This window comes from Phlebotomus argentipes, unplaced genomic scaffold (genome assembly GCF_947086385.1).
Source record: "Phlebotomus argentipes unplaced genomic scaffold, Phlebotomus argentipes genome assembly contig_2, whole genome shotgun sequence".
Classification (NCBI taxonomy): Eukaryota; Metazoa; Arthropoda; class Insecta; order Diptera; family Psychodidae; genus Phlebotomus; species Phlebotomus argentipes.
Window position 1 is genome coordinate 8,877,316 of NW_026776162.1, and position 14,930 is coordinate 8,892,245.

Below are 14,930 nucleotides of genomic sequence, written 5' to 3' on the forward strand. Positions count from 1 at the left end.
AAGCTCTCATTTGTTGCACGCTTTGCACGGTTATTTCTACGTCAGTTTGGCGTATTTCTAACCAATTTTTATGAGATTTTACGACTACAATTTAACCCAATTAACACCTGAACTAATTTTCCTATATTTTATTGAATCATTGAATGATTTCCTGATCTATTTTCATCAATAATACCTGAATTGAGGACAAGAACAACCCAAAGAGCAAATATGGGTTAATAAAGCATGGAAACTCTGTGCTAAATAATAAAATCATCTCCATAGCAATTTCAGTTGTGTCGAAACAACAAAAATGTCTCAGTATTCCAAATTGCCGCTTTTCCCGGGAAATCACTTCCCCGATGTGAGTAATTGAGTAGCATTTAATCAACCCTGAGTGGATTATTTCACCCTCGATTTACAGGTTGGCAAGAACAACTTCCAGAGGCCGCAGATCTGGACGCACTACAGAGGCATTCCGGCGCTGTCCGACCGCCGGCGGCAGGACACGGTGGAGATGATAGCGCTGTACCCGCCCAAGATGGCGCAGAATCTCACGCCCGGATGGCTGCAGTACGACAAGAGGGTGCTCTGCTTCGACGCCTTCTTCCGCGAGGGCGTCGCCGACGCGTCCGCCTACCAGATCCGCAGCATGCGCATCTCCTTCTTCCTCGAGGACGGCACGGTGCAGGTGATCGAGCCCAAGATCGCGGACTCCGGCATTCCGCAGGGGTGCATCGTGAAGCGCCAGAAGGTGCCGGCGGGCGATCTGCACGAGCGCAAGTTCCTCTCCGTGCTGGACTTCAACGTGGGCAAGCCGGTGACGATCTTCAGTCGCACTTATCACGTGACGAATTGCGACGACTTCACGCGGCAATTCCTCAACCAGCTGGGCATCCGCGTGCCACAGGCTGAGTCCATTCCGGTGGATCCCAACACGGAGATGCGCAAGGCGCAGGCCAACGTCACGGTTCGGCGCTTTGGCGTGAAGAGCAACAAATTGGCGCAGTTTCTGCAGAACGACGGCAAAGTGCTGCGCTACTCGGGCTTCTGGGACAGCAGAGAGAAGGACATGGGCTACGTGAGGGACTTGACTGTCCTCTTCTACCTCTGCGACAACACACTGGAGATCATTGAGGTTCTGCCGGCGAATTCGGGGCGACAGGAAACTCTGCAATTCCTCAAGCGCATGAAATTGCCGAAGAAAGCTTCCGCCGTCACAGATCTGGACTTGCGCAATCCAATGACGGTGCTGAATGTCTTCGGAATGGGACTGACGAATGGCAGATTCATCCCGGATTCCAAAGCCGAAGAGGCGGATAAGAACGAGTTCGTGACGGAGAAGGATTTGCAAGTCGGCAAGACTTTGGATGTCTTCGGACGAAGCGTTGTGCTAATCGATTGCGACGCTTTCACGCGGAATTTCTACAAAGAAAAGGTAAAATTTATGTTTTTCAAGTCAGACATTTTTTTAAAGTCTAAGATCTTATGTCGTAAACCTGCAATCTTGGCTGAAAACCGTAAAATCTTACGTCTAAACTAGAATAACTTAGAAAATGATAGATTCCGGACCTTATAACCAAATTCTAACCCAATTCTAACCATAAAATATAACCTAAGCTTTCAAATTTCAAGATTTTGAGCAAAATTTTTAAATACTTCTAAAAATTCTTTCATATTTCATATCGAAAAAGATCTCAAAAGAGTGATCGGTCAAAAAATCATTAGTAAAGTTGTTAATTAGTCGTAAGTTGGTTATATATTGGTTTGTAGAGAATATAACCAAAAATACAATGTTTTCTGGCTTCTTTTCAGTACGGTCTTGAAGGAATCACTCCACTAGAAAAGGCTCAAGATCCCGACCAGACTTCAGTCGTGCTGAAGCCCAAGGAGAGACAACTTCCGGCCTTCAACGGTTGGGGAACGCATCAAGATTCTGAGGAGAATTGCAAGACTTTGGAGCCAAAACCGCCAAAAACGGACGTGAAGAAGTTCATCAGCCATGAAAATCAAGTGTTGCGCTTCGGCGCTAAGTTGATTTCGCGAATCAAGGAGAATTCCGAGAGAATCTTCATCGTCAATTACTACTTGGCCGACGATACGATTTCCGTATTTGAGAAACCTGTGCGAAATTCCGGTTTTACGGGCGGAAGATTTCTGCATCGCAAGCAATTCTTCTTGCCAAATCAGAATCTCATGTCTTCAGTTCGTCCGCAGATCTTCGCGCCGCAGCATTTCTTCATCGGCAGCAGGATTCAATTGTCCGATCACGTGTTCGAAATCGTGTCGGCGGATTGTCACGTGTTTGATTACATGGAGAAGAATCAAAATACGTTTCCGTACGCCAACATCGATACGATCATGACGAAGATTCGGGACACAATTCGGCCGCACTACAAAGTCTTCATTGCCGAGTATCTTCCGAAGCTGGCGATGCGGGAGAATGGAAGCTTGGCTGCGGACTTTGAGATGATGAAGGACATGCTGACGCATCTACTGAACGGAGACGTCAAGACGCACGAGATCATCACGATTTGCAGGTATTTCCAGAGCGCCGACGTGGAAATGAACATGAAAGAGAGAGGAAGTGTCGTGGATTGGAACAAGTTTATAGACTTTATTGGATTGGAAGATGATTTGAAACAAGATACAGAATAAATCACTTGAAATTGACTCTTTTGGAGATTTTGGACGATAAGAAGGATATTTTGGTACTTAAAGGACTCGGATGTGGTTGATTTGATTGGATTAAGTCTTCAAGTTTATCCAGAATATTACTTCTAGTTCTCGAGAAATTGCTGATATTTCTAATTCTGCTGCTTCTTTCGCGTGAAATCTTGCTTTTTATCTTCTCAAAATCACTCGATTTTAGCCTTGTTTGATCAGGTTTTATGCCCAAATTCTCTAGTGTTAAATTAATCTTGTTTTTAGCCATTTGTCTCTGATCTTCCTTCGATTTTCCAACAGAAATTTCCTCCTCTTCTTCCTCATCTTCATCTTCATCTTCGGAATCTGTTATGCTCGACACGAACATCTTCATGGGAATTTTGCTGGGAATCTTCAAGATCTCATCATCGGATTTTATCGATTTTACAATTTCCACTTGAACGGTGAAATCCTTGGTTTCCGGTTTCTTCTTCAGCATCTCAATGAGAAGCCTTTGATCCTTGTTCTTCTTGTCCAGATCGTTCAAAATGTAGCTCAATTTCTCATGTCCATCTTTGTAGGATTCCTCAAGATCGTGATACTTTTTCCTCCATTCTCTGATCTCTTCAGCTTCTGCGGATTCCTTGGCTTCTGCTTTTCCCGCTGGGATTGAGTAGAGATCGAGTTTGCTCTTGTTCAGCACGACGCGACTCTTCTGCGACATCAATTTCACGGCTTCCTGGAGGGAAGTCTTCATCTCCAGCGAATCCTTCTGACTCCGTTGCTTCTCCGACGACTTCCACTCGTCCATGGCGTTCAGCTGCGCCCTGAGCAGCTCCGCCAATTGATGCTGCGACTCCAGAACCAACTGTCGCTGCGCCTGAACTTCGCTGCTCTCGTCCTTGTCCTTCTCCTCCTCGAAGTTCGTCTGAATGCCGAGAGAAGCACACGTTTTCCTCGGTTCCTGCAATTTCCTCTCGGCGTCGTTCAACTTCTGCTTCAGCTGCTTAATCTCCAGCTCCAGTTTGATATTTCCCACGAGATTGTTGTCATCCTCCATCTTCTGCACACTCTGCGAATGCTTTCGCTCCACGTGATTGTCCAGAAACTCTGGCGATGCGAAGTTCTTCGTGCACTTTGAGCACGCATAAGTGTCGCTCTTCTTCTCGAAGTTCTCCTCAATTTTGTGCACTTTCTTGTGCATTCGCAGCAATTCTTCGTTCTTCTTCCTGTTCGTCTTCAGCAACTTCTGTCGCTCCTTCTCGATGTTGTACACATTGCGCCTCAGCGACGTCACCGCCTTGTCCAGGAAGTCCTTGCAGAAGGAGAGATACTGCAATCCCAGCTGTGCCAGACAGAAGTACTTCGCGATGCCCGAATCCAGGACGGAATTGTTCAGGATCGCGCCCAGCGGAGCCTCCGTGAGGTGCGGAATCACAGACTCCAGGCGCTCAAAGTCGTTGTCCTTCACCAGCCTCTCGATGTCGTGCGATCCTGGCAGAGTTATCGAGAGAATTTATTGTGCTGTTTCTTGAGATTCACTGCGAGTTTGTGTGGAATTTACCTATAAGTCGCCAATCTAGAGTTCCACTTTCCGCTCCATTCAGCCTCAATCCGTATTCCCTCGCGATTTGTGGGAAATTGTAATTCCACTTGTACGTGGCGCTATTCATTTTCACTGTTTTCAGTAAGGAGAAAATCGATTTCTCGTCCCAACAAATCGTTGCCATGGCGCGAAAAGGCGGGAAACACTTGCATGCAAAAGTAGGTGAAATATCATGCTATATTGACTCGCTTGCCAGTGAGGAGTTGTCAATTCTGCCGTCATCTGGAAAAACAACAATCCAACACAGTAAATCGTGAAAATGGTGAGGAAATCCTCCAAATCAAGCCTGTTTGAGGCAATTTCCCTGCAAAGGAATCAACAAGGATGTGTGATTGTCTTTCCAGAGTGCGCTATTCAACTTCCAAAGCCTGCTTTCGGTTCTCCTGCTCCTGATCTGCACTTGCACATATTTGCGGTCGATTTTCCCGAGCATAATCGACAGGAATAAAACCGGGTAAGGCTGAAATCCTTGCGTGATCCTGATCAGATACTCATCTGTTGCTCCTCCACAGGGTCTTGGGCATCTTCTGGAAGCTGGCGCGGATCGGCGAGCGCAAATCTCCGTACGTCGGCGTGGCGTGTGTCTTCATGGCGATATCAATTCTCTGTTTATCATAAGATATTCTTGTAAATGCAAAAAAATTAAAAGGTGATTTTCAATTCAGAAAAAAACTAACTTTAATGAACGATATTCATACATTATGTAGGAATGAGAGAGCCTATCATACAGTTAATTATACTGGGTGAATATTGGGGGGCGGGGAAAGGAATAAAAGCTTTTCACTGTCGATACAATTCTCTTAATAATAAAAGGAGTAAAAAAGAAAAGAAAAAACTCTTCACAAGATCATATTTTATTCCTATTAGTGACACTAAAAATTACGAATGGACTTTAATTGACACTGTTAAGTGGTTAATATCATCTATTTTTTGTTTAATCTTTCAACTCTGTAAATTCTGTAAACTTGTAAGAAATGTTTTCGTTAAGAGAGAGAGTGAGAATCTCTTATGAATAGGAAGCGTTTCTCTTAAAATGTCTTGTTTTTTCTTTCTTTTTTGGTTAAGATTTTTCATAGGCCAATCAAAGTCTGGAAATAAAACTTAGCTTTGGTATTAAGAAGTTAAACATAAGGAAATGTTTTTTTTTTAGTAATTTTTCTTTAGAGTATAATTTTGATCTGCTTCTTCATCTTGCATTAATAAGAGCGCAGTTCTAATTGTTAAGACAATATAATTATTAAAATATTCCTAGAGATTATCAAAGACAAGCGCAATTACATTAAACTAAAAGACATCAACCTACAATATTTTTGTTGTTTTCCTTCAAAAGACTCCAAAGCAAATCCCGTATAAATAGATCATGTATAAATATAGACTTCGCCAGTCTTTGTTTTCCGCATCCTTTTTCCTTCTTGTGCCTCTAAAAGGGTCTTTATAGTAATTTCCTCTCCTAGATAGTGAAGAATAATATTGTTTGAAGTGTGTAAACAGCAGAAATGACTATACAACGTTATTTAGTGTTTAATTCTAGTTGAAAATTCACCTATTAAAAGATGCATTTTTTTACACTCTCGTCGCTTGATTTTCTTTTTTTTAGCTCTCTTCTTTTAAAACATGCGCAAAAATTAGACTTGTCCATTCGTGTTTTCTCTCCACCACAGAACAAATTCAAGATTTTTCTTTTTCCTGAGAGAAAAAATGTCTCAAAAGCCCATGAATTCCAGTGGATTAACTGATCATTTCCCTATACTTAAGCTTGTGCTTCGTCAGCATGTCCGTCACCGTGACCAACTTCTTGATCGAGTTCGTGGTCTTCGACAGCGCCTGAAGATCCTGCAAATGCGACACGCAAATGTGATGAAGAGTGGCCAATTCGCGACCTGAAAAAGACACAGCAAAAGAAGATCTTAAAGACTTTTCCCGCCTGAATTCACGATTTAATGATCATTTGCACAGAAAAACAAGCACAATTATGACAAAGAATCAATTTCCGAACGCACAAAACCTTCAAATTTAAGCTTCTGAGAAGCTAAAAGACACTTTTTCATTATTATTGTACTCATTATTATGATTATTTTACTCTCAGAACTGAATTTGAAACCAAATTGTAATTTTGACATATTTTTTGAGGTTATGTCAGTGATTAAAGACTAAAAAACATCCTAAAATACAAATTCTTGTGCCTAAACTGAAAGTCTTTTGACTTTATAAGTAAAATTGTGCATTTTCATTCATTAAAAACCGCAATTCTGAAAGCTAAGATCCTTCAAATCAAACATAACCTCAAATTTTTACTTCAAAACACCATTTTTTGAAGCCATAAAGATTCTAATTGAGAATAAAATATCAAAAAGTGTAATTAAAAGCTGAAAATCATGAAATATAGCATTAAAATTCCTTAAAGACAATCTGAAAATCAGAATTTTAAAATTATTAGTGCGATTTCAGTCAATTCTTAGTCTTATTTGTAAATGGTGTACAGATTTAACCCATAAATCTTTCCCTTGAAAAAATCTTGAGACTTTTTTCACATGAAAAATGCTTTTGTGACTCATTTTTGGAGAGTTTTCAATGATTTTCTTCATCTTGAGTGTTTTCTTCAGCTTGAATTTCATCAATTTGATGCGTTTTTCTGAAATTGTGTCCTTAAATTGACTTATTATGTCTGAAATTCGATTAAAAACTGGAATAATTGGAAGAAAAACCCTGAAAAGAGTCATTTTTTCGTCCTCTTCTCTCTTTCTGAGGCATTTTTGTACTGAAAAAGTGCCAAAACTGGTCAATAAACCACGAAAATTAAACGATTTTCAATCAAAAGTGTGCAGAAAGGATGGAAAATGAGAATATTTCTCACTTTCTGAGCTCCTTTCTGGGGCAAAAGTGACTAACCTGCGTCGGAATACATGTGGCTGGCGTGACTCTGGTCGGGAATGCATCCGGGAAGTGGATTGGGATCCGTGACGGACGACAGCTGGTCCAGGAACACAATCATGCGCTCCTTGTTCTTCAGAATGAAGGGATTCACCACCTCCATGTACGGCTCCTTGCCGCCAAACTCAATCAGATTGGCGAGATTCTGCAGACACTTGGCGATCATCACCAGCGATCGCGTGGCAGTTTGCGGCGGCGTCTCGGTGACCAGGCCGAATTGGCGCGGATTGAGCAGCGCCGGACAGAGGAGGCGCAGGAAGATGAAGCCCGACACGACGCGCGTGCGCACGAGGCGCTCCGACGGCCACTTGCTCACCACGGCCTTCTGCAGGCAGTTGCAGATGAAGCGCACGCTGCGCGGACACGCCTCGGGCGCCGTGAAGATGGACTGCGTGACCTGATCGAGGATCTGCAGCAGGAACTCCGCATTGCTGCACGCGTCGTCGCTCACGTCCATCTTCGTGGGATTCAGCTCCGCCGACTGCTTGCTGTCCAGGATCTTCGTCACAATGTCCGACACGGCGGCCTGGAGGAAGCACGAGCACTCGGCGCGCATGTACAGATCCATGAGCGTGGTGGCCAGCGACGCGCCGCGGAACAGCGTCGTGGTCTCGCTCTCGCGCGCAATCTCCGCCTGGCACAGCACCTTAATCAGCTCCGTCTCGCGCTTCTCGTGGCGGAAGACGCGCAGCAGCGACGTGGCCAGCGGCACGCGGTCGTTGTGGCACAGCTCTGCCAGCGCCTTCACGGAGCTGAGCTCGGGCTCCAGCAGCAGCTGCTGCAGCGGGCTGTACTCCTCGCACGGCATGATCAGGTCGTCCAGATAGCGCATGCGCAGCCGCAGCGAGCCCCACTCGCCCATCGGCGTCATCCCCGTCAGCTGGTACCAGTCCTCCGTCTCCTGGCCGTTCTTCAGGCTCAGCAGGTCCACCGTGATCTCCGCCATCTCCGAGTCCTTGCCGCGCTTCCCGCGACTCAGCACGGTGATCGTCAGCGTCGCCACGTCCGGCGGCACGTCGCTGCAACGACGAGAGAACATTGGCATTGCAAATCAAGCGTTTTCCGCTCATTTATTCTTATTTTCTCAGTTTTCTTGAAATCTTGAATTGTGTCTCAACTAATGTGTCCTTGCTAAACTACAGAAAATAGAGCAAATCCTTGATTATTCTCAATTTTTTACCGAATTTAATAATTTCCTGTTTATAAATGGTCTATTTTACATGATATTTTTCGCTCTTCTTCACTTTTCCCACTGAATTTTGAGCCTAAAACTCACACAAACTAGAGAATTTTTAAAAATCTATCTTAAATATCATGAAAAGAAGATGAATTTTCTTCAAAATCACTTTATCTGATGTGGAAAACGATTTGAAATGAAATCTATCCATTATTTCAGGAAATAATGGACCTTTTGAGCAAAATCAAGGTTCTTTGATATTGAAATCTGGGAAATTCTAGCACAGACACACCGAATATCACTCCATTTTGAGTCTGAATGGACTGAATACTCACTCGAGGATGAACTCCTCCTCCCAGACCGGATCGGGCGCGACCTTGACGCGCGTCTTGCCGACCTTGACCTGCTGGTTGAGCGTGATGCTGCAGTAGGGATGCGGCACGAGCTTGAAGGGCAGCCGATGCGCCTCGAGGATCTGCAGATTGAGGCAGCGCAGCTCGCGCAGGCGCGGCACCTTGGACTGCGCCTTGCTCAGCTGCGACACGCACTGCGACTTGAGCGCACTGATCCACTCCACGTAGGACTCAGGCGTGTTGGCACAGAGGAAGGACACCGTGGCCAGGCAGGGCAGCGCGCGCTCCACGATCTGGAAGCAGAGCGCGCGCTCCCACAGCGACTCGTGCACCTGATAGAGATACGCGCACGACATGTCGATCAGGCCCTTGGGCTTGGTCTTCTTGGGATTGTCGTAGAAGCACAGGTGCGTCTCCGTGCCCTCCACGAGCAGCGCGAAGTACAGCTGCTTCCACTTGGCGCTCTTGTCCGACTTCTTCAGCAGATAGCCGTGGTGCTTGATGCCCTTGATCTTCTTCAGCCCGATCTGGTCGCGACACTCGCGCAGCGTCGCGTAGATCTTCTCCGCCGCGGCCGACATGCTCGGCGGCGCGTTGAACTCCGGCTGCTGCCCATTCACCACCGGATGGTTCAGCGTGTGTCCCTCCACGATCTGCTCCTTGCGGTAGCGATTGATCACCGCGTCCAGGCACTCGAAGTTGCGCCCGCCCATCAAGTAGCGCACGCCCTTCTTCTCGATCCGGAAGCGCTGGATCTGGTTGTTGATGTGGAAGAACAGCGAGTAGTCGCCGGGCGAGTTGTCGCTCGGGCGCACCAGGAAGCTTCCGGGGCCCGCCTTTCAGGCGAAACACAACACCGGATTAGATCGATTAGCAACTAATGTGGATTAAAACGAAAAAGAACCTAGGAGAGCTAGGCTAAGCGACTGACTGTGAAAATATTCCAATCTATTGAAGTGGTTGACATTTGCCGACACTTATCGACACGAAGTGTCTGCAATTTCATTTTTTAACACAAATTTAGAGGGAAAAATAGGACTTAAATGGACAAATTAGTTATTATATTGAAGATTTTATCAATTTTTCCCATAAAATTGTGTATTAGAAAAAGGAAATTGAACGTAATTCGAGTCGATAAGTGTCGATAATTGTCGATCACTTCAAAACGAAAGTGTAAAAATGTTGATTTTTACTATTTTTACGGATTTTTGAGATAAAATACACATGAAAACTATGAAAAACTATCTTTTTGTATGTAATATTCACAGTTAGTCTGTTAATTCGCCATATTTTACTCATAATTTTAATTAATAATATCGAAATCAACAGGAAAATATATGAAATAATTATATTAACACTTTATTATATGATTAAAAAGAGTTTTGATTAAGATTAAGACTAAATGTTCAATTCGCGTCCTTGAAAAGAAAGCGATTTGGGCTTTTTACGGCTTTTTCTGCACCCGACGAGGTGTGAAAAGTTGATTTTCACACCCAAAGACGTGAAAAGGCGACTTTGATAATCAATATTTCCGATTTGCTAATCAATTTCGCGATAAATTGCCCCCCAAATGATAAGAAAGGGGCGAATTGGGGCGAGATTACCTTCACCAGCATGTCCACGGCCTCGTTCTTGGTGCAGTTGGGGTGGAACCAGGGGAAGACGGTGTTGGGGTCGATGCCGGGGTCCAGATCCTCCACCAGCTCGCGGAAGATCATGCCCTGCTCGCCGGTGCGGTGCGCCGTGACCCACAGCCAGCCGTCGCCCATGTCGTTGTGCAGGAAGAAGATGTCGCCCTTCTGGAACGTCAGCTCGTCCGTGTCGGGCATCTTGGTGTACGGCAGGATCGCCACGACGCGCTTCTTGTCGTTCACGGGCTCCGGCGGCGGCACGGGGATGACCAGGCGCTCGCGCTTCAGCAGATCGCTGCAGGACGTGTAGTAGCCGACCAGGTCGCTGAGCGAGAAGAACTGCCGGCCGCCGATGTAGAAGTCGCCGCACACCGCCGTGATGCGGAAGTGGTTGATGCCGGTGCGCCCCAGGTAGCTCAGCACGTACGAGCCGGGCTTGCGGTCGCTCTCGCGCACCAGGTAGCTGCCCAGGATGTTGGCGGAGCGCAGCCGCTGCTCGGCGCTGTACCGGTCCAGCCGCCCGTGGTACCACTCGCTCTCCGGCGGCGCGATGAGCGCCGGACGGTCGCCTGCTCGGGTGGGAAGGGGAGGCAAGTTAGTGCGCTGCCCGGGGCACTCACCTAGGGCGCTACCATTGGCCAGCACGGGCGCGTCGAACTCGTCCTGCTCCAGCTCCTGCACCAGCTCGCCCATGTCCACGCCGCCGCCGCCGTCCTCGGAGCCCGTCGACGGGCTGCCCAGCTTGTCCTTGTGGCTCATCAGACCCGCCATCCGCAGCAGCTCGGCCATCGGCAACTGCGCCGCCCCAAAAGCCCCCAACTGGGCGGAACCCCGCGAACTGTCTTCTCCGCTTGACACAAAAACCCCCACGAAACTCGATCTGACAACGCAACGCGCACTTCACCCTCACTAAACCACCATTTATCGCCTCTCGCGACCCTCGCACACCGCCCCAGACGCCGCCCCGATCGCCACAGATGCCTTTTCACGCGGGGAAAACTCTTTTTCACGCACTCCGTTCACGCTTTCAGCACTTCCATATTTCTGCTCGTCGCATTTTCCTCCGTCTTTCTCATATCAGTCTGGCAGCGCGCTGGCATGCCAGCGCCGTCGCGATTCGCGCTTTTCTACGCGTATTTTACGCGGTCAAGTGCATTGCCAAGCCAGTGGCGGAGAATATTCTTGCAATTCGCTGAATTCATTCAAAATTCACTGTTTTTCCCTGATTTTCTGAAGGATTTTTGAAGAAAATCATGAAAATCAGCTCTGCAGCAATTCAATTTACCGCTTTACCGAAGGAAAAACACAAATTAACGTGAATAAACCTCTTTATTCAGACATCTTCAATGTCCAGGAAGAACATCAGGATTATCCGCCAAATCCATCCCTGCGATTGCAAGATCGTCCACATCCACGTGTCCGCGGCCAGCCTTAATCTCCAGTCGCTCGTGGTTGTGCGTCACTGACCAGTAGTAAGGCAGGAAGCTGGGCTTCATGGTGGTCAGGAAGTGCTCTCGCCAGAGCTTCTCCAGGCTCAGCAATCCCGCGGCGGCCTTGAAGTGCTCCACGACGATCTCTCCGTGCGGCCGGAAGGCGGAATTGGGCACCAGCGTCTTCATCATCAGGATCTCCAGCAGTTTGTCGTCCGTGACTTCCGTCCAGGCGGGAAAACGCTCCAGAATCTTGCGTTCAATCTCTCTGATTCTCGCCTCCGGGATGGATTGTCGGCGCTCCGTGAGCGCCAAGGCGAGTGACTTGATTTTCTTCAGGTCAAAGTCCTCCTGGAACTTTGATCCCTCGGGATCCGCCTCGAGAGGCGCGTTGCATTCCTGCGCCAGTCGCTGACGGAGGTCCAGATCGTGTCGGCTGCTGCGCTGATGGCAGGGCGTGCAGAGCAGCAGCACGTCGTGGCTGGAGTGGCTCTTCATGATCTTCGGGAAGAACTTTCTGTACTCACGCGGCACGACGTACTTCCGGATGTAGGACTCGTTGTGGCCACAGACGACGCACTGATTCACCTTCAGTTGCTTGTCGAAGTCGCCCACGTTGCCCTCGGCGCGTCCGGAGGGCTCGAACGTGAGCTGCACCGTGTAGGGCTCCTGCTTCACCAGCACGGCGAGCCCCTTGGCGATGTACCAGTCCGCCTTCCGGACGTCCATCGTGCACAGAAGCTCGCCATCCGGCGCCTGCATGAAGCAATTGTAGTACAGCGGCCGAGATCTGGTGGAGAACATCCTCTTGCTCTCCTTCGTCACGCTCGCATCCCTGAAAGATCAACAATTAGTCGAGATTCCCGGACATTCACTGCCACAACTCACTCTGAAGGCTTCTTCCGGAGACTCCTTCGCGCCTCTTTTCGTGGCGATTCGCCGCTCTTGTACTTGAACGAGATGTCGATGAAGGGCGAGCAGATGCTCAGAGTGTCCTGCAGACTCTGGCCAGCGCCCCAGAAGGACAGACTGCGGCGGGGAGAGATCCTGCGGGAGAAGTACTTGAACAGCTCAATCGCCACGAAGGCGTCATTGGCGGCGTACTGCAATTGCTTGGCGTCCAGCTCTGGCGCCGCCCAGTCTGAGCACCTCAGGCGCCAGTCTTTGTCCAGCTCGATGCCCAGGAACGTCTGTGACAGCTTGCTGAGTCCCAGCGGCTGCTCGCCCACGAGATTCGCCATGCTCCGCAAGTCCAGCACACTCGCCACGTGCACAGAATAGTCCGCGCACAGCAATCTGGCGTCCTCATTGGGCGCCACGCCCACCTTGATGATGTCCTCGCGCTCCAGCAGCTCCCGCAAGTCCGCCGGGATGCCCCGGATGTGACTGAGCCGGAACAGGGCGCACAAGCCGCTGTGCGACGCCAATTGCAGCAGCGCAATCGGATGCCGGACGCCATTCACTGTCACCCATTCGCAATCGAATCCCAGCACCTGGAACTTCCGACAGTGGCTGAAAGGCAAGCGACAATCCTCAGAACACTCCCAACTTCCCACCAGAGTGACTCACTTCTTGAGAATCTCCACAACTCTCTGGCACTGCTCCACATTGTTTACCACTTCGATCGTCTGACTCTGCAGAGGATTTGACGTCCAGACACTTCTCCACTTCCTCACCACATCCCGCCTGTATCTCGCCATTATGTACACCAGGCCGATGCCCACGGATGCCACCAAGGTGTTCCGCAGCAGAGATCTGTTTTCTGCGCTCATCTTGAGGGTGATTTAATGGATTTCGCCGAGTGTGTAATTCCCCGATTTCACATTTTATGTAATGTCATAACCTTAAACAACTGTTGACTGACGTCATTGACCGGTGCGACGCTCACTTCACGCGGAAAGTGATTCGAAAAGTGACAGTTGAGCTTTCAATTTGCACTTGGAAGACTTTTTCATGCTTCTTTTAAGCAAAATTACCAAAAATTATCAATTTTGAATAGATAAAATGTATAAAATTGATAAAATAAGAGCATTTTCGTCATTTAGCTCAACTTTATATCGCGAATTAATCCCAGATTTTACGTGTTTTAGCAAAGAATTTAATCATTTTCAATAACAATCAAAATAAGCATTCATTTTAAGTCTTCAGGCTGTGAAAATTCCCTGAAAAATTAGTCAATTTAGAATCTTTCTGATCGTTAAATCAACATTTATCAATTAAGCTTGCATTCATCACATAAAAGACTTATAAAACACGGAGAATTTTGCACTTATCTGGCATTTAACTTAAGAAATCAGTGCTTTTTCTGATTACAGTCAATTTCAGTGCGTAATTTCATACTTCTTGTTGCTAATTATAAGCAATTTTCCTGTAATTTAAGCTGTAATCAATATTTTCAACCCCTGAAGATTTGAAAACTCAGAAAACTCTATTCAGAAATATGTTTTTGAGCTTATTGAAATTGAATTAATCTCGCTGAGAAACTATTTTTTCCAGCGTGCGAAAAATTAATTCAAATTCTCCAAGCGTTCTTGGAATATTTTCTTGCCAAAAATACTCCTCACGAAAATATCCTAATTAAATCCCATGTGATTTGATCATAATGAATCTCTATTTATAAGTGCACATATTTATTCATGAAGTGTTTATTCCATCACACACTATTTCCCTGCGTCGCTCTCGATGGGAGGAAAATTGTGCCGAGCGAAAAGCGTCACAATAAATCACATTGTGTGTGCGATATTTTGGCAAATCCAATGAATCCATCGCCTTTTTTCCCACGCGCGCAGCATTTGCCGTGGGAAGAACTTTTACAATATCACTTCTTAAGAAGTGGTTTGGTGTATTTTTCCCACACCCCCGCAGGAAAAGCAGCGGAGAAGGTGCAAAAGCTCCCGACGTTTTGCGATGTGTAAAGTGTGATATGCAAAGTTCAATGGAATTTCGGTGGCAAAAAGCTCCGGCGCGCGCGAGAGAGAAGAGAGCCGAAGAGAGGGAGAGAGAAAATGAGGGGTTTTCCCAGAGAGCAAGAGAGAGAGAGCTTTCACATCTCAATATATCGATCTCGCAACTTCAGTTGCTATCCTCGTGTTATCAATTTTTCCTTCGCCAGGAAACACCGTCAATTATCGCGTCACAGGACGTCTTTGGCGCTGTTCTTGTCCTGCAAAGTGTTGC

At 47.0% G+C, this 14,930-nt stretch overlaps 5 protein-coding genes across 6 annotated transcripts; 2 read left to right on the forward strand and 3 right to left on the reverse strand.

Annotated features, from left to right (window-relative positions):
* Positions 1-292: 292 nt before the first annotated feature.
* On the forward strand, positions 293-2,664 carry LOC132265241 (EF-hand domain-containing family member C2). The gene is made up of 3 exons (XM_059765819.1): positions 293-343; positions 404-1,417; positions 1,795-2,664. The coding sequence occupies exons 1-3, from the start codon at positions 293-295 to the stop codon at positions 2,635-2,637; spliced, it is 1,908 nt and encodes a 635-aa protein (XP_059621802.1). The 3' UTR covers positions 2,638-2,664.
* LOC132265242 (cilium assembly protein DZIP1L) lies at positions 2,639-4,298 on the reverse strand. Its single transcript, XM_059765820.1, has 2 exons — positions 4,190-4,298; positions 2,639-4,119 (listed from the first exon to the last, which is right to left on the reverse strand). Exons 1-2 carry the CDS (start codon positions 4,296-4,298, stop codon positions 2,639-2,641), a joined length of 1,590 nt encoding a protein of 529 aa, XP_059621803.1.
* Positions 4,299-4,422: 124 nt separating this feature from the next.
* LOC132263060 (protein kish) lies at positions 4,423-4,864 on the forward strand. The gene is made up of 3 exons (XM_059762632.1): positions 4,423-4,493; positions 4,576-4,685; positions 4,744-4,864. The coding sequence occupies exons 1-3, from the start codon at positions 4,491-4,493 to the stop codon at positions 4,847-4,849; spliced, it is 219 nt and encodes a 72-aa protein (XP_059618615.1). The 5' UTR covers positions 4,423-4,490; the 3' UTR covers positions 4,850-4,864.
* Positions 4,865-4,884: 20 nt separating this feature from the next.
* On the reverse strand, positions 4,885-11,407 carry LOC132263025 (ras GTPase-activating protein 1). Of its 2 annotated transcripts, XR_009468474.1 has the most exons (6): positions 10,956-11,407; positions 10,297-10,895; positions 8,675-9,528; positions 7,121-8,181; positions 5,775-6,111; positions 4,885-5,681 (listed from the first exon to the last, which is right to left on the reverse strand). XR_009468474.1 is itself a non-coding variant. In XM_059762579.1 (5 exons), the coding sequence occupies exons 1-5, from the start codon at positions 11,110-11,112 to the stop codon at positions 5,960-5,962; spliced, it is 2,823 nt and encodes a 940-aa protein (XP_059618562.1). In that variant the 5' UTR covers positions 11,113-11,407; the 3' UTR covers positions 4,885-5,959. The 2 variants fall into 2 exon arrangements, 1 of the variants encoding a protein (XP_059618562.1); XM_059762579.1 differs by having other exon boundaries at positions 4,885-6,111.
* A 226-nt stretch (positions 11,408-11,633) lies between these two features.
* LOC132264541 (exonuclease 3'-5' domain-containing protein 2) lies at positions 11,634-13,611 on the reverse strand. The gene is made up of 3 exons (XM_059764782.1): positions 13,323-13,611; positions 12,642-13,265; positions 11,634-12,588 (listed from the first exon to the last, which is right to left on the reverse strand). The coding sequence occupies exons 1-3, from the start codon at positions 13,523-13,525 to the stop codon at positions 11,667-11,669; spliced, it is 1,749 nt and encodes a 582-aa protein (XP_059620765.1). The 5' UTR covers positions 13,526-13,611; the 3' UTR covers positions 11,634-11,666.
* Between the last annotated feature and the right edge of the window lie 1,319 nt (positions 13,612-14,930).